Below are 20,626 nucleotides of genomic sequence, written 5' to 3' on the forward strand. Positions count from 1 at the left end.
AAGAAAATTATTATCCAATTAAATCATTATCGCAATAGTACGAAACGATACCATACTGGCGGTCGAAAGCTAAGCCTCTACACAAGAGTCAGTGTTGTCAGAGCAAAGCAAATAGTGAGCAAGTCAACCAGTAAGACGAGCAACTATTCCTGCGTCTCGTTCGCTTGCGAATCCGAGTACTCGAGCCAGGCTTCAGTGTTCCGAATGTAATCCATAACCTTGAATCGAACACTTTCTACTTCATCGGGGATTTGGGCCAACAAACTCCTTGCGCTCTCGAGCCCTTGAACGGTGAAGTCGTGCTCAGCCTGGATATCTCGATTCCAGTCGTAGGGCCATCGAAGCCTCTCTAACCCAGTATTCGACTGGAAGGTCTGGCCGGGGCACAGCCGCTCTGCATCCGAATGTGCTGCCTCGAGCGCTTTCTGGTAGATGGCCAGTCTCTGTTTCGCAAGGTGTTGTTCCTTATTCCACTGCGCGACATCAATGCCCAGGACATGTTGGTTTCCAGACGCACCCGACCACTCTTGCTCCGCCTCCGCCAATTGCGTCTTCTTCTGCTCGACCTCTTCGTGCAAGAACTGCACCTCCCACAGCGGACGACCCTGCGGCTGTAGGCACACGCTCCCCGGAGACATTCTGTTAGCGTTCTGTTCAGCCATTACCAAGAACGCCTCGCCGCGCCGGTATTGCCATTCCGCGAGCAACATGCGCCAGCGCGCATCCCACTCTTCTTCTTGGGTTCGAGCTAATCGCAGCTTCTCTTCCGCCTCCGCGAGGAAGCGATAGCCATCATCGATGGAATCCTTGTAGTGCCGCAGCCCGTCAAGCGGTTCAGTCGCAAAGCTTTCCACTACAAAGGCAGCGATTGCCCTCACGAGGTCGACCTCAAACGCTTCCCCATCGAAAGCATCCGGCCATCCGTTCTTCTGGTACAAGCCACGCACCTGTGCTTCTTCCAACGCCGACCACTCATCCCAACCATCCCCTCCGTTGGGAACTTCATCGAGTGCATGATACCACCGCACAATATCCCGAAGCACATCCCCGGCCGGGCGATGTGGAATATGCTCGAAGCTGTTTCGGTTCGCCGACATGGGTTCCCGCTCCTCAACCTCCTGTAGCGCCAAGTCGGTCGTTGACCAGCCCTCCTGATCGATTATCCAGATGAAGTGACGGCGCGCGTCGTAGACAATCACACTTCCGTGATTTCCAAGTTGGGTGAGTGGTGTGACCCACGGGCGCATGTACGGTCCGTCTTCGTCCTCGAAATATGGATCACTGGGCGACCCATAGAAGGGATCGCGGCCTTGTTCCACCTGGTCGACGTCGCGGAAGTCGGTGAACTCGCCGCCGTGCAAGAAGCCGCGGTTGCCGGCGGCTTCCGTGTCGACGTATGGTAGGATGCTGTAGAGATATTGAACGGCGGGGTCGATCTGCAACTCTTCGAACTCAGGTTCGAGTACTGTGAGGTTGTGTGGTCCCGTATGGACGCCGGCTGGATCGAGGTATCGCATTTCGACGAGGGTCTGATAGATTTCTGACATCAGATACGCGACTTCGTGGAGCTGGGCCTTTTGTTGGTGTGAGATGGAGTCGGTGGTGGATGGGGCAGATGGTATGGAGGAAGAGGCGTGGGAAAGAGGCTGATACCACTGCCATAGTGGCAGGGCCACCGACATGACTATTAGAGTGACAATCTCGACGAGCATTGTGATGAACTTTGATGGTCGTTTGGGAAGAAAGAGAGAAATCGTTGCCTTCAGGGGATCCTGCGAGTCAAATATAAGCGTCTGGGCTGAGCCGCACAAAGCCGGTGGTGCTTTTTTCAGTTGCACGGTGCGACCATGCGAAACTGCCGTGTGACAAAACGAGTGGACTGATCAATCAACTTCGCGTGATCAAAATTTAAGGGAGATGAACGAGCGCTAGAGTTCTTTCATCATGGAAGGGAAGAGGAAAGGCTCCGGAGGATGACTGATGGATGGTCGAGACAGGAACAAGAGTGAGAAATGATGATAAGGGATAAGCGATAAGCAACTGGAAGGGGTCTAGAATCATCTCAAATTAGGCGGCAAACGGTGGGCCTGGACTGGCGGTGAGGTGTCCAAGGCGGTGGGAGCCTGTTTTCTGCCCGTTAATTCCACATCCTGCCATTCGGCTGTCTATCCACGCTCGCTCCCAAGTTAACCAAGTCAACCAAGTCAACCACCTCCCCCACGAACATTGCCCTCCCCCTAGCAGGGAAGAAGGTCCACCATTTTTCATTTGAACCTCAATGGAAACCAGAGCGAACCTTGCCTGCGACCAGTGCCATGGTCACAAGCTCAAATGCACCCCCCTCTCGCAGGGATGTGTTCGTTGCACTCGTATACTCCCCCGCCCGGTACACGCCGCCGGCCTCCCACTGAGACGCCAGCAGGTCTCGCCATAAGATGCACCTTCACCCGACTACCCAAGAAGCGTGGCAGGAAATCAACCCGCTCACGACCATCTCCCGCATTGGGGCAGATGCAGCATGCTCCTGACTACCCCGTTTTGGACTGTTTGAACGGCCTCTCAATTCTCAGTTCCGGGAAAGAGGAGACGGAGTAAGTCTCGCTAATTTGACATCGGCACGGACGACGCTTCTATTACTCAGGTCTAGATCCACCACCATCCAACCTACACGATACGAAGCATCGCGGCTGCTGGAACATACTTACGAGTCTCCAAATCAAGAGTTTCACACACGTCTTATCCGAAGAAGCAGATTACTGGACCTGGAAAACCCGCGACCCACTTCACCAACTCTGCTGCTGTCAATTCTGTGTATGTACCTGAGTCTTTTGCTCAATTTGGCAATCGGCACTTCATCTGACACGTCTCAGGTGTTTCATGTTTCATGCCGACGGCAAAGAAGCGAGCAGATTCGACACGACGGATGGCACAAGGACGATACTTTTTCGATCAACTGAACCGCCACTTTTATCCACGCACATTTCCTGGCACCAACCATGTTTTTGACGATGCGCTGACTGCGTTCATGCTGACTACCATTGCTCCTAGTGAAAAATCGCTCGAATCGGGCCTTCAGTATTGGCTGGTGTTTTTAAATTTCGTCGTGCAGAAGCTAGATCTACACAAGGATGACCAGGGTATGGATGAGGATGATAGGCAAGAAAGAAGAAGGTATGCATTCGACATCATATTAGCTGATTAGTGCTGACGGTATATAGGCTGTGGTGGGCCACCTATATCATCGATCGACATGCTGCTTTATCGTTCAATGGGCGCCCACGTCTCACTGATCAAGAATGCTCGTCGTTGCCCGCACCGTGCCCAGATGCGATCTGGGACTATCCGTCACCATTGCCTCGGTCGGAGAACCAAGCCCCTCAGAGTATGGTATGGAGATATCAAGTCCACAGTCTAGATATGCTTGGGACGTTCTTGCCCCTATCGAGGTATTCAGCAACAATCTTAACAAGCACAGCGTTTACAGCATCAATCGCTGATGGTTCACAGAATCTTAGGCGACATTCTTGAGTATCGCTTCCTCGACGATCATCCAACGTTCAACACTAATAGAGCTCTACTGGAGACGAGCCGCACAACCATAATACGGAACTTGCAGCTGTGGTTTGATTCCTTTGAATCGCTAGTTGAACCTGACTTCTGTCGAATTGCAGAGCCAGAGTACGAGCTGCTGCCGGGAGGTAGTAACCCAGCTGTCGCCTATTACGGCTTGCACATGTACCACTGCATGTTTGTGCTGCTCCACGGTCGCATGGATGTGGTTCGCATGTATCATGATTTTGAATGGCAGGCATCTCCCGACTTCCTTACAGCTGGCGAACACGCTGTCGCGTGCGCAAACGTACGTCCTATCCTTAGCAGATTAACATGTCCCATTACCGCCATCAAAACTGATCGGCCACTTAGGTTGCACGTCACATCCTCCGAATTGATCCTCGACTAAGCTTTATGTATCGCTACTTCGGCACATACTTCCTACAATCCTCCTTCATCTTCCTGATCCTGGCACAGAAACTAGGCCAACAATCTGATAGCCTGATTTTGCGCAATTGCGCGATCAACCTTCAGGTCTTGGACAAATTTGTGCTAGCCACAAACATGGATTATCAGCGAACGTTTGCCGAACTGCTTCGCAAAGCTCTTAGCCAGAACATGGAACGATCTTCCCAGGCACAAGGCCATACTTACCATGACCGTACTTGGCCACTTGAAGAACTAGGAAGCCATCTGGATCCAGAAATGCTTCGATATCGCTGGACTCCGGGCTTCACGGGGCTATGGGCACATTCAAAGCCTTGAACAGATAATGACTTGGGACAACTCAATTGCTCTACTTTGAGGGCGCTTGATAGCCCATGTTTTAAACTTCAGTATGGTAAACGCTTCACTTTGACCGTGTACATTGATTTAAACAACCCAAACCCAAAGTTTGCCGCTTTCTGGGAGCCAGTCCTTCATGACACGATTCTGATGCGCCCGTCTAGAATATACCGTCCTTGTTCAGAAAAGATGTCCTCCACCACTCAGGATGTTGGCAATTTGCCTAGCCTCCTGCGGGTATTTATCGACGAGGCCTAATCGCGACTTTCTGTTCACCCAGACCTCGTCTAATGCCATGTCAACTGTGGTTGCAGTTCGGTCCGGCTGGTACACGGTCGCCAAACCTGGTTCATAATTGGCTGACCGCGAGCCAGTGATAAAATTGACCCAGTCAGTCTGAACACGATCGACTAGGCTGGCATTAGGTACTGTGCCGGACGACAGCAACTTATCCGCTTTACGCAATGCTTCGTCGAAGCAGTCGTAGATATAGATGAGATCTACACAGTGGTGGGCTTTGCCATGATTCAATCCTGGAAACGGATTGCCGACCGCCATGCGGAATGATTGTACCTGGGTTGGTCGGGGGGACGGTTCTTCATCCAGGCCACTGTAGCCTGGATTCTCCCAATCCATCAGCTCCTCCCTGCAACTTTGAACAGGATACCCAAACTGTATGTCTGACAAGAAGCGATAAACTTGCTCGTGCAAGCTGTCTTTGCTCATACCTGGACGCAAATGGTACGCTGCAAAAAAGGCATTGCAGAATTCTTCAGATAATTTGGCGGCAGCCGACCGATCGCATATCTGTTCGAAGCTCTCAAGTTGGCTGACTGATGAATGATGGAGTGTACCCTGTGGGCTCAATTTGTCAGTACGTTGCGTGATCGGAATCGGGATTATGACGACTGACCTCGAGATCTGTATCCCCTACTAGAACAGATATGGTTTCTCTGGGGTGGCTCACAGTACCATTTGGAGCCTTCACCGTTCCACTTTGGTCGAGGTGCACACTCCAACGTCCGTTCGGTCTTTGGGAGATGGTCAACTCATCCATGACCAACGGAAAGACAAACCAGCCCAACGCAGCATTTGCACGCAGGATATCATCTGCTGGTACGTTCCGCATGAAATTCATACGCGAGGTTGTGCTTTCGTTGGTCGCGCCGAACTTCTTACAGAAAGTGGCCCATCGAGCGTTTGCATCACCCATCGTGATTGGGCCAAGCACTCCCACGGCTCCAGATTGGATGATTCCCTGCTGGCACAGCGGCTTCCGCTTGCCCAACACCGCTTCGAGGACATGGGCATGAGATGAGCTTCCGCCTGCCGACTGGCCACCGACCGTGACTCGGTTTGCGTCACCTCCGAATGCTCTGATGTTCCGCTGAACCCACTCGAGGGCAACTCTTTGGTCCCCAAGCCCAAAGTTGCAACCCCGTTTGCCTTCTGGTTGAGTATCGATGATTTCAGTGGAAGCGGCGAATCCAAACATGTTGAGTCGGTAATTGATAGTCACGACGATGATGGGAGTGCCCATCAAGACAGACTTTCTAACAAGACGGGCAGGATCTAAGGTACCGGTCAGCCTCGATCTTTGAACATGAAACTTGTTCACCTAACCCCACATAGGATCTGTCCCCGCGCCGAAACCATATGCTCCTCCATGGATGTATACATAGACCGGCAACCCTGGACTGTCGGACTCGAAGCCGGCAGCAGCAAGAACGTTCGGACTCGGTCTCGTGATGAACAGGTTCAGGCAGTCGAACTCAGACTCTTTCACATCTTGTGGAAACTCGAGATGCGATTGATAGAAGTCACTATTGTTAGGCTCTTGCGGTTGTGGGCAGCGGGGACTGTGGAAGAATTATGGTTATTCGTGCTCTGGCACGGCTTGCACAGGAGAACTACGCACCCATTATGTGTGGCGTCAAAGGCATCATGTGGCAATCGATCACGGAGTTGAGCATGCTGCCATCTTGCTGGGACACTTCCATAAGGAATACCTCGAAACTCTTCGACTCCCGGTATAGGCGATGGTTTCCCGTGAACTCGTTGCTCATAGGAGGGGTTAGTATGGGTCGGGAGGGTGACGACAACGGAGACGGTCATTATGAGGATGACGAGAATGACGACCAGCTTAGGCAGAAGTCTGATAGTCTCAAACCAGGCAGAGTAGGCAGACAGATTGGGTTCTTTCAAATTCGGCGCGGCTAATATTTTATACCTCAGTTTTCAGCGAGCGGGCCGAGGTGGATCCCGCACGAATCACGAGAACTCGAGCCACGCGGGCCCAATGCACCGGGTGGAGGCTTCTACGAGGCACGCAGCCAATCTGATGGCGCAACCTCAATGGCTGCCAAACTCTAGTCGGCCTATTTCGTCCTTGGCAATCGGCTTTTTATCAGCAGCCGGGTCTGGCTCCCTCCAGTTTTCGGACGCCTTCGCTACCCCGTGGGAAACCCCAGATTTCACAGACTCGGATCTGCTAGACGATTTTCGTTTTCGTGGACTATAAAACCTCAAAAAATGCTCGGGACCCCCCAGAATCTTTCCGTCGATCATCCTCGTGGAATGTGCTAATACTTGCCTCCTTGCCTGTGCCCAAATATTTCTGCGAAGAAGATGACTCACGTTCTTGATATGCTTGGAATCCGGGGAGAATGGAGGGCAATCGCAATCAGCTTGTTCATCACGATTGCTGCTTTTCAGTTTGGATTCGACTCTTCCTACTACTCTGGTAGGTAGTCAAAACGTCTTGCCTCAGAAGAGATACACCTTCACGATCCAGCATCATGGTCGCGTCTGTTGGCTGAGCTAATCATGTTGTGACAAATAGGTATCCTTGATATGGATCCCTTCATCAAAGCTTATGGACACTACGACAGCGCGACCGGTAGCTATGTTCTCAGCTCCAGCATTCAGTCACTTACCACTAGCATCATCAACGTCGGGGAGCTCATCGGCGCTGTCTCCTCCTACCTGGTAGACGATCGCATCGGACGTCGAGGAGGGCTCTTTGTGTCTAGTGCCTTTGTTACTGCCGGTGTGATCTTTCAGGTCGCTGCTGATAACCTCGCCTTGTTGATCGTTGGAAGGCTGTTAATGGGTACGTTCTAAACCCCAAGGCAGCATTGAGCAGCAAACATATACCCGGGCTGTCAAATATGACATTTCAAAGCTAAGCATTGACAGGCTACGCGGTGGGACTGATTTCGTGCCTGGTCCCCTTGTACGTTGCCGATTGTGCACCTACCCGCTTTCGTGGAGCATTGGTCTCCGTGTACCAGTTTGATGTTGGGCTTGGACTGTTGTTCGGTGTGATTGTGGACTATGCTACCAAGGATCGAACAGATAGTGGTTCCTATCGGATTCCGATGGCAGTTCAGCTTGTCTTCCCAATCATTCTAGTTCCCGGCCTCATACTGTTTTGCCCCGAGTCCCCTCGCTGGCTCTTATCGAAGGGAAGGACGGAACAAGCCCGAGCAGCCCTTCGACGACTGTACGGTGATCAGCCGGACTTTATCGAGAGCGAGATAGTATATATCTCAAGTATGGTTGAGGAAGAGCAGCGAAACGATAGTTCTTGGGGAGACCTGTTCAAGTGGAAGGTAGATGGACGGAAGACCTATCTAGGATGCTCCATTCAGGGTGAGCAGCATCTCCCCAAGTCTTGTTCACTTCTTCTGTTTCAAATTTGCTAACTTTGGGTGTTATAGCGTTTCAACAGGCCTCAGGCATCAACTTTATAACCAGCTACGGGATTGTCTTCTTTTCGCAAATTGGAATTACAAACTCATTCCTCATTCAGATGGGCCTGTACCTTACGCCGATGCCTGCGGTCTGGCTAAATCAGTACTGTGTTGAGCGCTTCGGTCGACGGGTGATGCTGCTTGTTTCCTGCTCTTTGGTGTGTGTGGTCTTGTTCGTCGTCGGTGGGGCGGGAACGGCCACGGACAAGACCATGGGCTTAGACCGAGTCATCGTAGCAATGGTCTACATCTTCATGGTCGTGTTCAATCTTGCCCTGGGACCCGCCGTGTGGGTGGTCACGTCAGAGATCTCGACCGGCCCCAACCGCAGCAAACTCATGGCCACCTCGACTGGTACCAACTGGTTCTTCAGCTGGGTAGTCACGTTCACCTTTCCGTACTTGTTCAACGCGGATGGAGCCAATCTCAGCGCCCGGGTGGGTTTCATCTACGGTGGCCTGATGTTGGGCGCAGCAGTGTGGATTTACTTTCTCTTGCCGGAGACGGCCGGGCGATCCCTGGAGGACATCCAAGTGATGTTCGAAAATGGAGTTCCAGCGCGCAAATTCAAATGTGAGTCAAATGTCTTAGCACAGACGGTCTGGTCACTAATAGTCTACCCAGCATATGAGATTCCTCAGACAACGCGCCTTGCTGTCCTGGAGGATGAGAAAGAAGTCCGGGCTACAGAAATGGAGAGTGTATGAGCAGGGAGCTAGTTTGCCTGTACGAGTATGACTTGTCAAGGTCAGCTTCGAGTCCGCACAAGGGGGTGCCGGCTCCACGATTTCCGATAGCCTCAGGCGGGAAAAGTACTCGACACTCTCCTGGACCAGCACTTGCGAGACTGTCCGCCAAGCAGAAGTCAGACAAATTTCTCGTTCCGGCTTCAATAGTCTACTCGATAGTTTTTCGCAGGGCCTCGTGATTCCATGCACCCGTGCCCGTTTGCTACGAATCCACTGTTCCTGTTGGGATGCGTTCAATTCTGTGAGCTATGGCCTGTTGGTAATGTTGTGGTGTGGTGAGAGTTGAGTAATGGTAACCTCATAAGGTTTCCCCACAGATCGGAAATAGCGGGTGTGGGTGAAATATACACCCATCGACCCTAATGCATGGGAGCCTATTTTCCCACCCAGCATGATCGTGGAAAATACGACTGCACTTCTGCAACCTCGTGTGCTTGTTGCTGCCAAATCATCGAGTTCTGAGACATGGTATCCAGGGCAGTGAATTAGGCCGGACAAAGCGACCGCGTTTCTTTGCTCACGTCACCTCCTCTTTCAGCCTCGAGTCCAGGCCAGCAGTCAGTCAGGCAGGCAGTGTGTAAGACAGGTTTCATACGAGGGTCACTCAAGCGATGGGTTATTTTTATCTGCCGGGTAGGATCCATGGAGTGCAGGCAATACGAGAATGCGGGCTTGGCCGGTAATCAGTGATTGGGTTCCCTTCCAGGGTTCAGTGCGGGTAAGTTCAAGACCTGCAGGCGGTGCAGTTCATTCACTATTTTCACTACATTTCAATACTTCAACAATACCTACTCGATACGGATAGTCAGTGAGCCACTCAGGGTACTACTTCGGTATTTACTCTGTTGCTAAGGTCTCCCCGCATCCGCAAGGCTTTCCATGTCTGTCACCTCGTCTTCCGATTTCCCCGGGTTCCCTACCGCACCTTAGTTGGGTTGGATGATGGGTCTCTTTCCCGGCACCCTGCAGATCTCCGCAAAGTAGTCGGATGTTTTGGATCGAGGGCTGGGTTGTGATGTCAGGCCACCGGCATCCCACGGTCACGTGTGCCTTTGAGAAATGGGCCACCAACCCGGGGTCGCGTGCATTGCTCTTGTACCACGAAACATGGCCAGCCGGATCCACGCGGGCATGAACTGCTGTTGTGCGAGCCGGGGACGACTCAATCGTGGCATCGGCTGTGCCCTGCGGTGTACCATCGATAGCATCCGCGTGCTCGTATACCAACATGCTGAAGTCTGGGTCACCGTTTTTAGTTTACGAAGTGGTGGGTGGAGAGGGGGAAGCCTCATGCGATTAGGATTGACGGTGAAGGTTGGACAGATCTGGTTGAAGATCTGTACCAATGTTGATGATCGAGTGTTGATATACAGGGACAACGAAAGGTATAAATTGGTCGTGTCTGCTCGTCGACATGAGCTTTATCATCAGCATCAACATCCTCACAAGCCATCAGATCCAGTCTTCACCAAAGAACTCTCTACTCTACTCTTCCACTCTTCTACTCTTCTACTCTTTGACATCTTCGGAGATCTACCAAACACTCCAATCAAAATGAAGTCCTTCACCATCATTGCCTCCATCCTCATCGCCGCCGTCTCGGCCGCCCCTGCCCCGGTGGACATTGAAGCCCGGGTGAACAGCGTCACCGTTTCCCTCGCCAACGACCAGAGCGGAGCCAACGCCGGCGTGCCCATCCCCGCCGACGGCGTCACCCGCAGCATCCCGACCCTTTACGGCGGCACCTCGGTCGGCTCCAGCGGCAAGGTCCTGGCCTCGTCGGCCCAGCTGACCAACTTCGCGCAGTGGTCGAGCTGCAACATCGTCAACGGCGGCAAGAGCATCGCCTACCTCAACTCCCAGGCCACCTTTGCCGATCTTGATGGCAACCCGAACGCCGCCACTCCTGTGGACTTGAGCGGCGCCACCATCACTTGCTGGGCTTGATTCATTGAATGTGGGAGTGACAAGTGGAGCGGGCTGGGGTCGAGGGGTCGAGGGGTCGAGGGGTCGAGGGGTCGAGGGGCTGGGGGGTCATCCTAGACAGATGATGGGTCTTTCGGACTGCTTTGCATGACTGTCATTTTGTTTGCTTTTTGTCTGGCCAGACGGGAGAGATGCACTGTTTGACTTCGTGTCTTGGTGATAATGAGCGGTTTGCGCAGCGACTAGATATATATGCAATGACACACTCCTTCGCATTTCTTATGAGTAGGTTTCCGGAGTGGTCTAGGAGTGTAGCTGTAGCTGTGGCTGTAGTAAAGCTGGAGCTTCAGAAGTAATACAAGTATCTCTGTTACATGGTAGTCATGAATGAACCATGGAACGAGGGCTGATAGTGTTCTACTAGGTAGTTCTTTGTTGTTGCCGTCTTGCACGGTTCCGCTATGTTTCATGTGCTTTGTTACCAATGCCAAGATTACAACAACCAGCATCATTGGTCTAGTGGTAGAATTCATCGTTGCCATCGATGAGGCCCGTGTTCGATTCACGGATGATGCACTCACTTTTTGCCTTTTTGCCTTCGATGTCGATCTTATCCTTTGTCATTGGTAAACCTCCCTACCAGAGTGTCTTTTGATTGCCAATGGGCTTAAGGAACATCATTTCTTAATGCATCATGCAGATAAGCCTGCGGTTAGAACTGGTGGTTCCATAGTTCTCCCGGAGCTTAACCTAAGACACACGAGCAGAAACTTATCTATCTTCGGGACCCTCCCGGGAACTCAGCTAGCCAGGACCGCATACAGCACAACCAGGGTCTCAAACCCGGCCAGTATAAGAAACTACGCGAATGTACTCAAGTCGGAACCATCAGGGCCATCCCATATTAAACTTCGAGTAGACCAAGTGTACTGTACTACTGGGCACGGCACCACCGAAAAACAATCCACCCGCCCATCTGCATCCCCATAATCCCAGCATCAACCGACGAAAATATCTCCATAGCATAGGCAGGTACCCAGTGTCTAGACAACATCACCACCAAACACACCACCCAGCTCTCCCTCCTCCTTCTTCACGCTCAAACCCATCTCATCACTACCCTGCACACCCCCCTCATCCTCCCCAGTCTCCCCCTTCCCCGCTGTAGACATCTTGACCGGAACCCGCCGCTTCTTCACCCGATTCGCCTCAGGCGACTCCGTATTTGCGCGCTTTCCACCCATACTGAAGGTGATAGTGCTCCCGCCGTTCTTGAGGTTCCGGCGGAACTTCTCGAGACGCTCTTTGATGGCGCGGGCGGTAGGTTTTTTGTCTTCGTTGGCTGGGTTGCGTTAGTTGGGGATTTTGTGTAGGGCTGAGGGCTTGGGAGTTGAGGAGATACTCACGCCAGGCGGCGGCCATCTTGTCGATGTCGATGGTTAGGTTGTGGGTTTCGAAGAGGGTTTCCCAGAGCTGGGGGTGTTAGTCTTATAGAGGTTGGGGGGTGGAAGGGGGGATGAGGAGAAGATGAGCGTACGATGTTCATGTTCTCAGGGGTCCACTTCATTTTTGCTTCGGTGGTATGCTTTGTCTGATGTGTGTTCTTGCTTTGGGTGGGTAGCTAGGTGTAGGTTGGATCGATGAGGAGATGGATAAGAAGATTTGAACAGTGGTTGCGAGGGTGTGTTGGTTCAGTGTCGGTTTTGCTGGGATATGGGAAAGGAGTTCGTTTTATCGGTGTTGTCTGAGATAGGGATGGTGAGAGATAATGGTAGGATGACGGCTGCTGTATATGGGTAGACTGCTCTGAAGAGGCTTGATGAGGATAGTTGTTGAGTCTAAAAGGAGATGAAGGTTATGTTGAGGCGTCTTTATCTCAGACTGTGATACTGAGGTGATCCAGAGGTCTGGTGCTTGATTCACTGTTCTTGTTTGCAACAGTGTTATTAAAAATTGCTCAATGAGGTGGTGGATCTCGATTGAGTTAAGATTTACTGATGCATTGATAAGTCCAGAATATGACGGTTATGTGTTGATTTAATGTTTGAGGGCCTACAAGGATATCTGTGAAGAGCCAAGTGTAGCCCAGAGAATTACGTCTGTATGGTATGCAATGTAGCCTTTTGAGATGCTCCTATCTAAGGTCCCTTAAAAGATACTTGTGCTCGATTATCGACTTGATTCGGATATCATCATCCAGATTGATTCTTGTGCATTGGCACTACTAAGTAGGTGCTGGGAAACCGGTGACCCTCAAAGGTGAGACTCAAAGTATGAAACACAGAAGCACAATCCCTGCCTTCAAGCCATCAGGCGTAGGTCTTATCGCTGCCATCACTATCCTCCCCCCTGACAATAGTCTCTGGATCCTCCTCACTATCTTCTCCCTTGATGATCGGCTTCGCATCCTCCTCGCTAACGTCCTCGCTGTCGTCCTCGCTAACGTCCTCGCTGTCGTCCTCGCTGTCCTCCTCACTGCTCGCCTTGCTCACAATCTTGGACACACTCTTGCTCTTCTTGGTCGGAGTCTTCGGCTTCGCGATGCGGCCCGCCTTGCGCTTGGCAGATAGAAGAGCCTGACTGGAAAAACCACTGCTGGCAGCAGTCGTAGCCTTCTTTCGGGGTGTGCCGACGGGGGTTCCGGGGTTGATGGTGCCGTCGGAGACCTGCTTTCTGAGTTTGTCCATCTGCTGCTGCACGGCTCGGACGGTGCATCCTTCTCGTGTATCAGTATCGATGCTCTGACGACGGGGGCAATGAAGCACTTACCCTGACCCACAGCATCTGCTAGCGCGGTGTAATCAAGCTTGATACTTTGATTTTTAAGCTGGGTCAAAACACCGAGGAAAAGCTGTGATGCGAGGTCGGAGGTTAGCATGTGTGATGATGAGGGTAGGAAATGTAGATTGACGGTGACTTACTTTCGCGTTGGCTTCTGAGTTCCAAGTGACAGCCATTTTGACAGTGATTGTGATGGTATGAGGTGCTCTGGTGGGTTTCAATGTGAGGTGTAGTTGAGAGGTTTGTTTTGGTGATGGGAGTAGACGTTTTGAATTGGAAGTAGATTTGCGGTGTTGTAGTAGATGTTGTGGTTTGAAGTGGGATTGAGTAACCAAGAAGAAGAGAGTGATGCCTTAAGATAGCTGGCATGACAGTGAGTCAGCTGACAGGTAGATTTGGTTGTGGTAGATTCTGTTATGATTAGGGAGCCAGGGAGCTAGAAGAGATTTGAAGAGAAAAAAGTGTCATTCACCTGTTGCCGTGGTAAGGCTTCCTCTTTCCTTCCTCGCGCGCGCTCGGGCTCCCTCACCCACTGAGCTACACACACTCCTCTTGCGCTCTCCGTTCCTCTCTATCTCTGTCGATTAATCTTTGTTTTCTATCCTTCCAATGACTCTATATCCTCTTCTATATCAGATCCACCGAGCCCACTATCCTTGTGAGTATCTCTGCATTCGATCCCTGACATCGTTCATCCCCGAGACGAACCGGACACGAACCAGTCGAAGTCTCCCAGCGCAACCGTCAGTCGGACAAATTTAACGAATACCTGAAGCTCTCCAGATAACTATCCTGCATGGCTAGGACTTCAGGTGAAGGTCCACTAAGCACAGCCTCAGCTGCAAGGCACGATGAGGAACAGAGATCCTCTACGCATCGAGTCCGAAGGGCTCGATCTTCTTCTGCACGGGTCACCAAAGATGCGTTCTGTCATGGATTCGCTTAAACATTAGGTGTGTCTTCTAGGCGAGAAGGCCGTGGTCTGGATATACCATCCAGGCGAAGAAGCTTTCGTCGGTGTAGCCACTCATGAAATAGGCATTTCGTTCGCAATACTCCATCCTGACTCCCAGAAGAAGCGGAGAGACAGTATCACCACGGATGTCACCGGTACAAGCGGCAATGGATGCATGGTTCTTGTTCTTTCGTACCTGGTTCCCTCTCTGGACTTGAGTCTAGACTTGGCGTGCCGGCAGATTTACCTGTTCTCGCTGCCCTCCTTTCGTGCAGTGTTTGATCAACCATTGGGACGGGTCCTCGCCTTCCGGTGTGGACAAACCCGGCGAATCACTACATCTGAGCATCAGGTCCCCAATACTCTCAACATAAATCTTGACAAGCACAACAGGTGGAGTGATTTATCTGATTTCCAGACAGACATGTGTAAAAGTTTGGCGCTCAACTTGAAGAAGGGCGCGTTTGACCTTGGAAGGCACGTGATCCGAAACGATCAAATTGTGGCTCTGGCACGTGGAGAGCGTCTCGCGAAGGACGATATCCGGGACCCCAGGCAGATGGTTGAAAAGCTGAAGCGTTCGATATGGAACAGAAGCTAGAAGACTGCACGTTCGCATCTTCAGGCGGTGACGGGAAATGATGGGCTACCGGAGGAAAGCTTTTCGCCTTGCTGAATACAAGCGTCGAGGATCGTCTATCAACGCGCATAGTCTCCTAACCAGCTGTACTCAGCTCGGTGAAGAAACGTGAATATAGACATCTTGGTCGGACGAGGCAACTGATTCGATTAGATAGAATGACCAGGGGGTAGGCAGCCACAGGCTTGGTCGCCACTTATTCAGATAGGTTATATCACGGAAAACATCATCCGATGACATTCCTTAGACTTATACCTTGGTAGCATGTGTACTTTGTACGCAGAAAGGATAACCTCTATGTTGTAAGAGAGAAAGATGCAGACGCAGATCCCGATTCTGGGCGCGCTCTTTTTTGGCATCTGGAATTTCTGAGGCTATTCCCATTCATTTCCTAGGCGGGATATATTTATGCCTGAGGCTGTGAGGCTGTCCCCGCAACGCGCTTTTCCGATCGGGGAAATCGGCTCCTTCCCCGCATGCGCATCACCACATCCACACACGAGCTTCTCCAATTCCATCTCCATCGTGTTTTCATCCTCACCACCTCCTTCATCGATTGCCATTTACCAATCATGCCGCAAGCCATGTGCCCCCTATAGTCTTTGCTAGCCCAGATCTATCATGGCAACGTCGACTGCGTCCGCGCAATCATGCGTGGGGTGCAAAGGTAAGTCATCCCCTGCCGCCAAGCAATCGCTGGTCGCTCATCCCCGCGACGATATCTAGATCACGACCTACGATGTGGCAGAATCGCAACGTCGGAGTCTACAAAGGCTATATAGCTGATAGTTATCATCTTAGGCTCCGAGGATACGCCATGTCAGTCCTGCCAGAAGAGCAAAGCTCAGTGCGATCCTGCTCCCCCCAAAATCCGCTTCCGCTCGGTTCCTCGGCGCCGGCAAACGTTCGATTTCGCGCCCGATCAGACATGGGTCCAGTCGAAGAAAAGACGTACGTTCTCTCGGATGTAGGGAGCAAACATTTGTGACAGATACTTATAGCTTAGGCCGTTTGACGTATGTCGACATGACGCCCCATGTTGCGCGGGATAGAGCCACTTCCGATTCCGATGAGTGTCGAAACACAAGTGGTGTGAGTGCGGTCGGTGATAGAGTGGCGAAGAAGGCGAAATCCCCCAATGAAGGAACTCAAGCAGTTCCCCCTCGTTCGCAGTCTTCATCATGTCTCGAGGGCAAACGGTATGACGGTCGATCTCCATCCACAGCATCTTCGGAAACAACGATACAAGACAAGGTTGCAGCTCGATCGTCTTCATATCCTGTGGAGCACATGAACATGTGCAATCAATCCCCAACGGTTACACTAGGCGCATCAGAGAGGAGCAAATATCCGCCCGGCCCCCTACACGGGCTGCCAACTTCACATTCCGACGCTGCATACCTGAACCTCGAGGAGGCTTGTTTGTTACGGCATTTTACCCAGAATCTGGCTCAGTGGGTAAGCATACCGCCGGCTATCAGCAGCAAACACCGTTAAGCGACTGACCGATCCAGTTTGATACCAGTGACCGCGACCGCCACTTCGCTCTTCATGTCCCCGAGCGAGCCATGTTCTGTCCGGTCCTTCGATACGCGGTATACACGGCCTCTGCGGGACATCTCAATCGCCTAGCATCATGTGGCAAGTCGTTGGAGACTCTTGGTTTTCCGGAAGAGGTTCGATCTCTGCTGAGCCCCGAGACGGCGATCCGATATCACGACATTTGCATCTCGTATCTATTCGAGATATCACATGACCCCGAGGAAGAGTACAACGAAGACGTGCTCACAGCTGCTACGATTCTTAGATTCTATGAGCAAATAGAAGGTAAAGCTCAGAAGGTATTATAGGCCACCAGAATTGACATGCTAATACTGCCCTGGATTTAGCTCCGTCACTCGGTGACTCGGAAGCATACTTGAATGCAATTCAGTTTAATGTGAATACGCAACAAGACGACTCGTTCTATGCTTGGTTTAAGATCCATGGTCCTAGCCGGGATATCAACGTACACGCCTGCCCGTCTGTCTCGTTACGCCATTCCGCTGCTTTGAGTGCTCTCCGCCAAGAGATCTGGAGTGCTTTCCTCTACCAACGAGAGTTTAGACTACCGGTCTCTCCGACTAATGATTACACTATGTGCGACCCAGCGAACGATTTCATCTGGACCAACCGGATTCTTGTGTGGGTGGCTGACCTCTTGTTGTTTTGCTTTGGTGACAACCATCGCTCTAGCGCGGAGGAGCGTTTGCAGCGCTGGTCCAAGTTAAAGACCGTCGAAGAGCGGTGGAAGGAGGCAAAGCCCGCGCCCTATAAGCCTATACATTATCGCGATCCGGAGCCGACGGTCGGAAAACACTTTCCTGAGATTTGGCACATGAACAGCTGCCAGGTGGCAGGGGCGCAGCATATTGAACTCGGTCGTATTCTGCTGGCGGTGTCTGACCCCCGGCGGGCGTCGCGGCTTGGCCTCGGTGCTCTGTCAAGGGACAAAGCCCTAGTTCAAGAGCTGCAGGATTGTACACGGCGTTTGTGTGGATTGGCGGTCTCAAACCCCCCTTGTCCGGCTGCCCTTGTCACGGCGATGGTAGGAATTTCCGTATGCGGAGAGTATTTCACTGATTCTGGTGAGCAGAGTGCGTTAACTCGACTACTGGAAGGGCTGGAGTGGGACCACGCATGGCCGACAGCAAGCACCATCAATGCACTGCAAACTGCATGGGGTAGCTCCACTTGAGGGAACCGCGATTGTAGGGACCTAGACCCCGCTGTTTCCCCCATACCCCGGATATTTGGGACTTGCCCGGGCCCGTGCATGAGCTGCATGCAAAGTTTGTGGGGCAAAGATCAAATGAAACAGCAGAAGCATATCAGCAGGATGCGATGCAACGTCGCCACATTTCCAAAAGAGGAGAACTTGCCTTTTCCGGTAAGCAAGGGTGGCACTAAAGACTCGACGGGCACTCATCGTCACGGGACATGCTCCTCACTCCATTAAGCAAAAAACAGACTCTCTGTCAGAAGAACTTGCATGAGGCACACTTCAGACATGCCGACTTGGTTTTGGCAGAGTCTGAGAGGGGAAACTTCAGGCAGAATTGGAATCATTGCCCGTCCCAGCATGTGTGAAGTCATCTTCCGGCTTTTGAGATATATGTGTATACAAATATGAACCCATGGAAGACACTTGCAAAAGCACCACAGGCTTGATGCAAGGCAAAAGCCAGCCTTCACTATGTTGGCACTCGTCTTTTTCGCAGCCGCTACGTTTTGTAGTGTCTCCTACCTTTTCATTCTTCCGATTGTTCGTTACGTTCATGACCCCAAGGGGCTCCGCAAATACCCCGGGTTCTCGCCACTTTCGGGATTCACCGACCTGCGCCACATTTACCTGAGCGCCTGTGGCTACCGCTCAAAGGAGCTGTACGAGGCCCACCGACGGGCCCCGATTTTACGCACCGGGCCGAACTCGCTATCGTTCGGCGACACGCAGGCCATTAAGGATATCTACGGCCATAGCACACCATGTTTCAAAGACCTCAACTACGTGGTTCTAGGTGGAAGTCATACCCACCTCTTTGACGTGGTGGACAAGAGCGATCATGCTCGCCAGCGTAAAACGCTCTCCGCGGCGTTCGCCATCAAGAACCTCGAACGCTGGGAATCTAAGGTCGCCCAGACGACGGCCCGGCTCCTCAAGGCCATGGATGCCCATTGCACGACGCCCCTACCAGCTGGCCAAACCATTCCCAACCCGGCCGATGTGTCTCTGGACTTTAACAAATGGGTCTACTTGTTCACCATCGAAGCCATCAACAAGATCGCCCTGTCGTCCACCATGGACCTCCTCGACAAAGGCACCGACGAGGTGACGGCTCAGAAGAAAGACGGCACGGTGTACCGTGCGCGCTACCGCGAAGCCCAAGCCCAGACGGCCTATGCACAGTCGGTGTTCGTGTGGGACTACAAGCACTACCCGTGGCTGGCGCGGCTGTCGAAGCTGCATCCTGAATGGCGGACGGTTTGGAAACAAGCTGCCCCGTGGGACGACGTGGTCTATCACCAAGCCCAGACCCGCCTGCAGAGGTACCTGGCCGGTGAGCGCCTCGATGACTTCTTCTCCGCCTTGATGGACGACAAGCAGGGCCAGCCCAACAACCTGGAATGGGGCGCGATCCTCGCGCAGGTGGGCGCCATCATTAATGCGGGGTCCGACACCACGGCCATCGCCCTGACGCAGGTCCTTGACCTGCTCATCCGACACCCGGTCCAGCTTTCCACGTTGCGCGAAGAACTCGACGCGGTGCTGGACCCAACCGAGACCGTCGCCCCCTACGACAAGGTCAAAAGCCTCCCTTACCTACAAGCATGCCTCGACGAAGCTCTGCGTCTCCTCCCACCCACCTCCGCCGCCCTTCCGCGCCGTACCCCGCCCGAGGGCGCCCGGATCCTGGGCGAGTGGATCCCCGGCGACACCAGCGTCTCGCTGCCCATCTACGCCGCGCACCGCGACCCCGCCGTGTTCCCGGACCCGGAGGCCTACCGGCCCGAACGGTGGCTGCATGAGCCCGACCGCCGGCGCATGGAGCCCTTCTTCATCCCTTTCTCGGCAGGCGCGCGCGGCTGTCTCGGTCGCAATATCTCGTACCTCGAGCAGACGGTCGTGCTGGCCTCGGTGGTGCATCGGTATGGGTTTGCGTTGGCGTCGGAGGACTGGGAGATCAAGCGGCACGAGGCGTTCAATCTTTCGTTAGGGGCGATGCCGGTGAAGATTTGGAGAAGGGAGCTGGGTGATGATTGAATGATAGGATTGCGGTTCCTTCGACTGACCCTTCGGGCATATTTGGTCATTTGACATGAAGCGATGGGTGGGCGTGATTGATGGTAATAGGGTATCATTGATAACGACGTCGTTAAGGAGAATGAAGTTGTTGTTACGACATGAGAATCATGTGTCCTTGTATCTAGGCTTGATAGTACCCATGCTTATAGCCAAGCTGTCATCAGCCATCATTGTAGGCACTGGCCAAGAACGTGAGCAAGCTTCAATGAATATCTCTCCTATATTCACTGACCCTGAAGCGGACGAGCTGACATCATGACAAACGAAGGGACAGTCAGAAGCAGGGAATTTCAAGCCACGAACATGACAGACAATTTGTGCCTCATCACCATTCTACGTCTTTCTCTGGGGATCCCAACGCGTCCTCGACGGTTCAGGGGCTGAAGAAAGAGCGATGATGAAATGACATGACTTCAGCTCAGCCCATAGTCGCCTCGCAAGCAAGGAAATAGATGAAGCCACAAGTGACAGCCAGGAAAGGGGGCTAGTCGAGCACACGACCTCCGAGCCAGCGAATGACCGGCGTCAACCGTCTTATCCAATGACCGTCTGCAAACTGCGCAGTCACGAAGGTAATGACGTCATGCGGCAGCCAGTGTCCGTCGGAATCACCCCGAGACTAGGCCATTCCTGCTCTAG

The 20,626-nt window shown here is 52.4% G+C and overlaps 9 protein-coding genes and 1 non-coding gene across 10 annotated transcripts; 6 read left to right on the forward strand and 4 right to left on the reverse strand.

The window, feature by feature from the left end:
* Nucleotides 1-2: 2 nt before the first annotated feature.
* Nucleotides 3-1,870, reverse strand: ASPACDRAFT_73967 (uncharacterized protein). Its single transcript, XM_020204084.1, has one exon. The coding sequence runs from the start codon at nt 1,710-1,712 to the stop codon at nt 144-146; it is 1,569 nt and encodes a 522-aa protein (XP_020060662.1). The 5' UTR covers nt 1,713-1,870; the 3' UTR covers nt 3-143.
* Nucleotides 1,871-2,923: 1,053 nt separating this feature from the next.
* On the forward strand, nt 2,924-4,317 carry ASPACDRAFT_37884 (fungal specific transcription factor domain-containing protein; the record flags this gene model as incomplete). The annotated part of the gene is made up of 4 exons (XM_020200359.1): nt 2,924-3,171; nt 3,219-3,382; nt 3,516-3,859; nt 3,925-4,317. 4 exons carry the CDS (start codon nt 2,924-2,926, stop codon nt 4,315-4,317), a joined length of 1,149 nt encoding a protein of 382 aa, XP_020060663.1.
* Nucleotides 4,318-4,518: 201 nt separating this feature from the next.
* ASPACDRAFT_21436 (uncharacterized protein) lies at nt 4,519-6,453 on the reverse strand (the record flags this gene model as incomplete). Its single annotated transcript, XM_020199029.1, has 4 exons — nt 4,519-5,193; nt 5,252-5,910; nt 5,962-6,197; nt 6,257-6,453. The coding sequence occupies 4 exons, from the start codon at nt 6,451-6,453 to the stop codon at nt 4,519-4,521; spliced, it is 1,767 nt and encodes a 588-aa protein (XP_020060664.1).
* A 531-nt stretch (nt 6,454-6,984) lies between these two features.
* ASPACDRAFT_48883 (sugar porter family MFS transporter) lies at nt 6,985-8,800 on the forward strand (the record flags this gene model as incomplete). The annotated part of the gene is made up of 5 exons (XM_020202178.1): nt 6,985-7,081; nt 7,181-7,450; nt 7,537-7,992; nt 8,061-8,666; nt 8,718-8,800. 5 exons carry the CDS (start codon nt 6,985-6,987, stop codon nt 8,798-8,800), a joined length of 1,512 nt encoding a protein of 503 aa, XP_020060665.1.
* Nucleotides 8,801-10,396: 1,596 nt separating this feature from the next.
* ASPACDRAFT_55820 (uncharacterized protein) lies at nt 10,397-10,789 on the forward strand (the record flags this gene model as incomplete). The annotated part of the gene is made up of 1 exon (XM_020203060.1): nt 10,397-10,789. One exon carries the CDS (start codon nt 10,397-10,399, stop codon nt 10,787-10,789), a length of 393 nt encoding a protein of 130 aa, XP_020060666.1.
* Nucleotides 10,790-11,273: 484 nt separating this feature from the next.
* Nucleotides 11,274-11,344, forward strand: ASPACDRAFT_t1. The gene has a single exon. It is a non-coding gene; the product is annotated as a tRNA-Gly (tRNA).
* A 467-nt stretch (nt 11,345-11,811) lies between these two features.
* Nucleotides 11,812-12,335, reverse strand: ASPACDRAFT_37889 (uncharacterized protein; the record flags this gene model as incomplete). The annotated part of the gene is made up of 3 exons (XM_020200360.1): nt 11,812-12,110; nt 12,175-12,241; nt 12,306-12,335. 3 exons carry the CDS (start codon nt 12,333-12,335, stop codon nt 11,812-11,814), a joined length of 396 nt encoding a protein of 131 aa, XP_020060667.1.
* Nucleotides 12,336-13,077: 742 nt separating this feature from the next.
* On the reverse strand, nt 13,078-13,725 carry ASPACDRAFT_37890 (uncharacterized protein; the record flags this gene model as incomplete). The annotated part of the gene is made up of 3 exons (XM_020200361.1): nt 13,078-13,484; nt 13,538-13,619; nt 13,690-13,725. The coding sequence occupies 3 exons, from the start codon at nt 13,723-13,725 to the stop codon at nt 13,078-13,080; spliced, it is 525 nt and encodes a 174-aa protein (XP_020060668.1).
* Nucleotides 13,726-15,765: 2,040 nt separating this feature from the next.
* On the forward strand, nt 15,766-17,881 carry ASPACDRAFT_55823 (uncharacterized protein; the record flags this gene model as incomplete). The annotated part of the gene is made up of 5 exons (XM_020203061.1): nt 15,766-15,811; nt 15,946-16,095; nt 16,406-16,602; nt 16,659-16,971; nt 17,034-17,881. 5 exons carry the CDS (start codon nt 15,766-15,768, stop codon nt 17,879-17,881), a joined length of 1,554 nt encoding a protein of 517 aa, XP_020060669.1.
* Nucleotides 17,882-18,379: 498 nt separating this feature from the next.
* Nucleotides 18,380-19,945, forward strand: ASPACDRAFT_19942 (cytochrome P450; the record flags this gene model as incomplete). The annotated part of the gene is made up of 1 exon (XM_020198912.1): nt 18,380-19,945. The coding sequence occupies one exon, from the start codon at nt 18,380-18,382 to the stop codon at nt 19,943-19,945; it is 1,566 nt and encodes a 521-aa protein (XP_020060670.1).
* Nucleotides 19,946-20,626: the final 681 nt, after the last annotated feature.

Source organism: Aspergillus aculeatus (assembly GCF_001890905.1).
Source record: "Aspergillus aculeatus ATCC 16872 unplaced genomic scaffold ASPACscaffold_1, whole genome shotgun sequence".
NCBI classification, from domain to species: domain Eukaryota; kingdom Fungi; phylum Ascomycota; class Eurotiomycetes; order Eurotiales; family Aspergillaceae; genus Aspergillus; species Aspergillus aculeatus.

What these genes read in the sequence shown, in the direction of transcription:
- ASPACDRAFT_73967 (XM_020204084.1), bottom strand. Translation starts at nt 1,712, where the DNA reads ATGCTCGTCGAGATTGTCACTCTAATAGTCATGTCGGTGGCCCTGCCA.